The sequence below is a fragment of the Octopus bimaculoides genome, chromosome 9 (genome assembly GCF_001194135.2).
Source record: "Octopus bimaculoides isolate UCB-OBI-ISO-001 chromosome 9, ASM119413v2, whole genome shotgun sequence".
Taxonomy (NCBI): Eukaryota; Metazoa; Mollusca; class Cephalopoda; order Octopoda; family Octopodidae; genus Octopus; species Octopus bimaculoides.
This window is the reverse complement of record NC_068989.1, coordinates 33,764,825-33,771,381: the sequence shown is the minus strand read 5'-3', so window position 1 is coordinate 33,771,381 and position 6,557 is coordinate 33,764,825. Positions and strand designations below refer to the sequence as shown.

At 35.3% G+C, this 6,557-nt stretch overlaps 2 protein-coding genes across 6 annotated transcripts in view; one reads left to right on the top strand and one right to left on the bottom strand.

Moving 5' to 3' along the window:
- Positions 1-1,192, top strand: part of LOC106882578 (methylthioribose kinase-like) — a 98,247-nt gene extending 97,055 nt beyond the window's left edge. The window contains exon 9 of the transcript XR_008264885.1: positions 1,182-1,192. The gene's annotated coding sequence lies outside the window, so the exon portion shown is untranslated. The remainder of the gene's footprint in view (positions 1-1,181) is intronic.
- Positions 1,193-1,307: 115 nt separating this feature from the next.
- Positions 1,308-6,557, bottom strand: part of LOC106871917 (uncharacterized) — a 122,492-nt gene continuing 117,242 nt past the window's right edge. For all 5 annotated transcript variants that reach the window (XM_052970578.1, XM_052970577.1, XM_052970581.1 and 2 more), the window contains one exon: positions 1,308-1,701. In XM_052970578.1, coding sequence (XP_052826538.1) covers positions 1,598-1,701 — 104 coding nt within the window. In that variant the 3' untranslated portion in view covers positions 1,308-1,597. The remainder of the gene's footprint in view (positions 1,702-6,557) is intronic.

The window sequence follows — 6,557 nt, the reverse complement described above, 5'->3', positions numbered from 1 at the left end:
ATATATATATATATATATATATATATATATATATACATTCATGTATCAGGTGAACAGCTTGTCTTTTATACATATTTCATTATCAAACTGTGTTTCAGTTTCTTATCTTTTCATAAATATTACTTTCTTGTATTTACTTTGAAACAATAAAGTTTTAAAATCCATATTCAAGTATTGGAATATATTTAACATCTGCATTACTTCTTATATTCCAGGTTTGATTTTTGTCGATTTTTCTGCTAGAGATTTTTTCACAGCAAGGTCTCCATGTCAACAATTATGTTGTTTTATTATTGTCAAACTTATATAGCTATTACCACCAATTTTTGACCATAAGGTTTTCATGTCAGTAGTTAGTTTTCATGAAGGCATAACTAATTATTTTAAGAGATGATAGTTAATACTGTTTCTATCACCAAAGAAAAAGACAGTGTAACACAATAGCTGTTTAAATGCCTGGCAAAGATGTCTTTTTTGATAAAGAATATATATATATATCATTATCATCATCATCGTCATTTAACATCCGCTTTCCATGCTGGTATGGGTTGGACAGTTTGACTGAGGACTGGCAAGCCAGAAGGCTGCACCAGGCTCCAGTCTGATCTGGGAAAATTTCTACAGCTGGATGCCCTTCCTAATGCCAACCATTCTGAAAGTGTAGTGGGTGTTTTTACGTGCCACCGGCACGAGGGCCAATCAGGCAGTTCTAGTAACGACCATGACAGAGATGGCATTAGGAAGGGCATCCAGCTGTAGAAACCATGCCAAATCAGACTGGAACCTTGTGCAGCTCTCTGGTTTACCATTTCCAGTCAAACCATCTAATCCATGCCAGCAAAGAAAGCAGACGTTAAACAATGATGATGATGAGTTGCAAGCTTATAGAAAAGGACATCTAAGTGCATGTCCTTTTCCTTAGTCCACAGTTTGTGTTTGCTTCCCAACCACATGGTTCTGAGTTCAATCTTACCTTCGATACATGTCTTCTGTTATAGCCCAAGGTTGATCAAAGCCTTGTAAAGCCAGTCGTGTGTGTGTATGTTATTATCTCTTTACCATGACACTGTGTGATAGTTCTAAATCAATGTCTCTGTCATGCAAGTATCATCCTTTGTTTCCAGTCTTTCGTGGGAAAATATTACCTTATTTAAAAACAGGTGAGAGTTGGCAACAGGAAGGGCATCCATCCATAGAAAATTTGCCGCAACAAAATTCTGTCCAATCCATGAAAGCATGGAAAAGTAGAAGCAGATGATGATGTAAACAAATGCTGCTGAGAGTTAAAACAAAGTAAAATAACAAAAACCAGTAACAGAGCATCTTTATTATTCTATTGTTAAGAATAAGAACTTGAAGAAAGCAAACAAAAGTGTAAATGTGATGTAATCAAAAAGAAGCAACGCTGCATAGATTGTTGAAATCAGAAAATGTGTAACAGAAGTCCATCAATAGCAGCAACTATATTACAACCAGTATATATGAAATATGAATTTTTTACAAAGCTTTTGAAGTTTTTTTTTTTACTGACTAATAAAGGTAATCTTAATGTTTTTGTCTGTAAGATAAAATGAAATAAGTACCCTTAAATTCAGTATCATAATAAAATGTAACCATCCAATGACTGTATTTCATACATTGCCACAGAGTCTAAAAGCCACTCGCGGGATAACAGTAACACACCTTTCTTTTTATGTACATCTGAAAATAAAAAATAAAAAGTTGAAAACTTGTTTTTGTGCTATATGCCAAACAATAAACAAGGTTGGGAAATGTTAAAAACGAATTTTTGAAAAGAAATGAATCAATAGTTTACACTGAAACCTAAAATATATCAGGATCACTCTTTTATAGTATCTTACACCATGTACTGTAATAAATTACAATGCTACAGTATATGTCTATGAAAATATCTAGATGTATACATGTTTCAGGTTTACATTTGCATGTGTGTGTGTACCTGTCTCAGATTTACATATATGTATACCGGTCTCAGATTTATATATATATCATGCAAGGGTAGGACGGTTGACAGGAGCCGACAAGGTAGAAAAGCTACCCTAGGCTACTGTGTCTGTTTTGGCAGGGAATTTATGGCTGGAGGCCCTTCCAAACACCAACCACTCTGCAGAGTGGACTCAGTGCATTTTATGTAGCACTAGCACAGGGGAGGTTAGTTTTGGTATGATTTTTACAGCTGGATACCCTTCCAAACACCAACCACGTTACAGTGTGGACTGGATGCTTTTAATGTAGTACCAGCACTGACAAGGTAACCAAATAACTCGCAAGACAAAGAATTATGAGAAGGGCAGGGGCATTTGAAGAGGGGAACTTGTGTTAGAGGAAGAAAGGTTAGAGTGTGACAAAGAGACAGAAGCAACTGTCTCACTATGTAGAGGGCATCTGTAGTAGTTCTCCTTGGAATAAAACCAAACTGCATCTCATCTAATTTAATTCTATCCCCAATTAGTTGAGATATAACTCTCTCTGTAATTTTCATGACCTGGTCCAGCAATTTGATACCTCTGTAATTTTTCGATCAATGGCATCACTTTTACCCTTGTGACAGCTGACTATAATACTGGAACACCAGTCTTTGGGATTGGTACCTTCCTGAATAACCTGATTAACTATGCAAGTGACTAGGCTGTATCCCACACTACCTGATATTTTAATCATCTTAGTAGTGATACCTGATGGTCTAGGGCTTTCCCAGTCTTCATTTTCTTAATTGCCTTATCTATCATACTGCTATCAACTCTCATGGCTGGTCACTCAATTGGTTCAATATTTGAAAGATTCTCCTTCCTATCATTCTCCATATTTAACAACCTTTCATAATGGCATTTCCATGCATCATTCTTCTCTGAGTCATTAAGCACAAGCATACCATTTCTAATCTACTACATTTCTATTCTCTCTGATATACTGCTTTGCAATCCTGAACACTCATGCTGTATAACATTGGCAGACTTCTTACCTTCTGCTATTCCTTATGCTATGTAAACCTATCACCTAGCCTCCCTTATATAATGCTTTGCTTCCACCATTTTTCCAGTCCTTCTAGGCCTGTCTCTTTGCTTTTATAGAACTGTCCACCTCCTTGTTCCACCACCAAGTCACCCTCAACCTGGCTGGGACTTTGCACTAACCACAGATTTGGTCAGCAGCACCCTGTAAATTTTCCTGCAGGAACTTCCAGTTGTCCTCTAAGCTATATCCCTTCCTCCTCCTCCTCTCCATCATCAGAAGCTTCCAGTAGAATGTGTCTAAACTTTTTGTTGGTTTGCTTAGTCTTTGAGCTTCTATAATCTTTTCCAGTGTGGTTTATGTCATTGAGTCTCTCTTCATTTTCTTAATTGCCTTATCTATTATACTGCTATCAACTCTGATAGCTGGTCCCTCAATAGGTTCAATATTTGAAAGATTCTTCTCCCAATCAATTTCCACATTTAGCAACCTTTCATAATGGCATATCCATGCATCTTTCTTCTCTGAGTCACTAAGCACAAACATACCATTATCCATTTGCACACATTTCTTACCTACCACATCCCTATTCTCTCTGACACACTGCTTTTGAATCTTAATTCTGAAGTCATTAACTAGTAGCTTATGTTGAGGTGTACATACATATATATCAAGTAATATGTAAGTATGATCCAGGGATCCAGTGTTGTATGTACACAGCATTTATAGATGACAAAAGGTGGACAATATACGATGAAATGAGTTTATTAACATCGTTATGTATACCTATAGTATAATGTAGGGAGAGAACTTACAATATTTTCTGCAGGTGGCGAGATAAACGTTTGTCATTTAAGTTAGACATAAGTTAGACATTTTGTCCCATATTCAAATCCAAAGAAATTTTGATAAGCTGACAATCACCATACAACTCACGGTTTAGCAAATAAAGTTACTAAAAATGTGAATAGAAATCTGAGAATGTAAGAAATGGAACAGATAAAACACAAACTATGATTGTTTCATAGTAAAGCAATGCTTGCTACATAAATTGTAACATACACAGATCCAGCTTAGCTAATCTTCAGATCCCATTACCTATAAATTCTTTACATTGTTGCATGAAGATGAACAAATGAATTATCAAACTGGCCACAGCAAGATGAAAAAACAAAAAGAAACAAAATCAAATGACCAATGAAAATAAGAGTTAGTGGGTAGCTCGCCTTAAAAGGAAACAAGACGGGTGTGTTTATACATCAAGTGGAAGGAAGAGGATGTTAGGGAAAGGGAAGTGGGGAGGACTAGCAATAAAATTCCTTTAAGGCATCATGGAAATAGAGACAAAGAACTCGTAGTGCAAAAATTCTAGATAGCAAACTAAGATTAAATTATTGGGACACTGACCAAGGGAAAGGCTAACTAGGGGATAATAAAAACCATGTATGGAATTTACATGAGGAAACAAATATATGACAATTAGGCAAAAACAAATTATCGAGCCCCCTACAAGGAAGTTAATCAAGCAGAACACTGAACTTGACCAAAACAAAAATAGGTTATCCAAAGCAGAAAATATTCTTGATCAAAATAAAGTGATGTCACGAAACCTACAACCAATCAGAACTTCTTCCTTGACCATAGTTGTCACCAGGAAGTCAACCAACCAAAACACTGAACTTTGTGAAAACAAAAATATATTTTTTGACCAAAATAAGACATCATCAAAATTATAAGGTTGAGTAAAAAGTAAGCAACGTTTTGAGCCATAAAGAATTTGTACCAGATTTTTGCAGTTTTGAATTTTTTTAAACATTTTTTTTGCAATTGTTTGATAATAGACATAGACTTGCCCAAATGCATCAATAAGTTAACATTGATATTTTTTTCACCATTGTTACAATCATCTGAAATGGAACTGTCAAAGTGCGATATTTGAGCAATTTTGCTTTTCAAATTCAAAAAAGGACATAAAGCAGCTGAAAATGCTCACGATATCAATGAAACGTTTGGCGAGGAAATGACCAGTGAGTGGTCAGCTTGAAAATGGTTTAAAGGATTTCTCAGTGGAGACCTGAACCTTGAAGATCGTGAGCGTAGTGGACGCCCATTTGTCATTGATGATGGTCAATTAAAAGACAGTCATTGAGAAAGACCCACATAAAACGAGTCGAGAACTGGCAAAAGAACTTCAAGTTAGCCAAAAAAAACTGCCTGCAACCATTTGCATGCAATTAGAAAATCAAAAAGGCTCAACAAATGGGTACCAGACGATTTCAATGATGCGCAGATATGAAACTTGTTTCTTGCTTCTTCTCTGTAACCAGACCGATCCATTTCTTGATTGTATTGTAACTTGCAATTAAAAGTGGATTCTATATAATAATAAAAAAACATTCTTCGCAGTGGTTAGACCAAAATAAAACACCAAAAACCTTCCCTAAATCTGAGCTCTTCAAAAAGAAGGTTATGGTGACTGTTTGGTGGTGTACTGCTGGACTCATCCACTATAACTTCTTAAAACCTGGAAAAACCATTACTGCAGAAACATATTGCCATGAAATTGCCAAAATGAATGAAAAAGTGCTACTCCTCTGTCCCAGACTGGTCAACAGAAGAGGGCCAATCATTCTTCATAACAATACTTGACCACATTTCACTAACGATGCTCCAGAAGTAGAGGGAACTTGGATACGAAGTTTTTCCCCACCCCGTTCTCCTACCAACTACCACATTTGCAAGCACCTTGATGGTTTCCTGCGAGAGAACGAGTTCAAAAATCCAACCCACACTGAAAGTGCATTCAAAAAGTTCATCAGTTCCAGAAATCCAGATTTTTATGTTACCAGAATAAACAAACATGTAACTCGTTGGCAAAAATGTGTTGATTGTAATGGTACTTATTTTGATGAATAAAATTTCCGCATTGTTGAAATATATTGCAATGAATTTTATGTTTCAAAATGCTGTTTACTTTTTACTCAGCCTGATATAAGCAACTGAAAATTAGATGCTTTCCTGTAAAAATATTATACACACTAAAAGACTGAACACAAAGTATCTTCTGATTCCAATAAGCCATGAAAGGTGAAGAGACCAGTGCACTGAGACTGAAATTGAAAAAAGAACTACATGCACCATGAAAAAAATTGTAAAAAAAACCTTTTTTTTCTTTCTCTCTACTTTTTTTTCCACAAATTTTATAAAAACTCGATATGACATTTCAGTAATGTACAATTGCTACAACCTCTGCTGAATATTTACATTGATATTACTATCTACCTCTGTGGAACTCACTGAAATTTCTGTGAACATTCGAACACTTGATGGTTTAAACATGTTTGTCCAATTAATACCTTGTAATTTGACAACTCTCCTAACCCTACCCCACTTTTTATATATATTTGTGCCACTAATAAGCAAAAAATAACAGCTTTTGTTATATTTCTGCTGCTTTTAAATAAAGCATATTACTCTACCTCTGGTATTTGAGTACTCTTGTTTCACATTTATGTGCTTGCTTTGGTGTATATATATACACACACACAAATATATATATATATATATATATATATATATATATA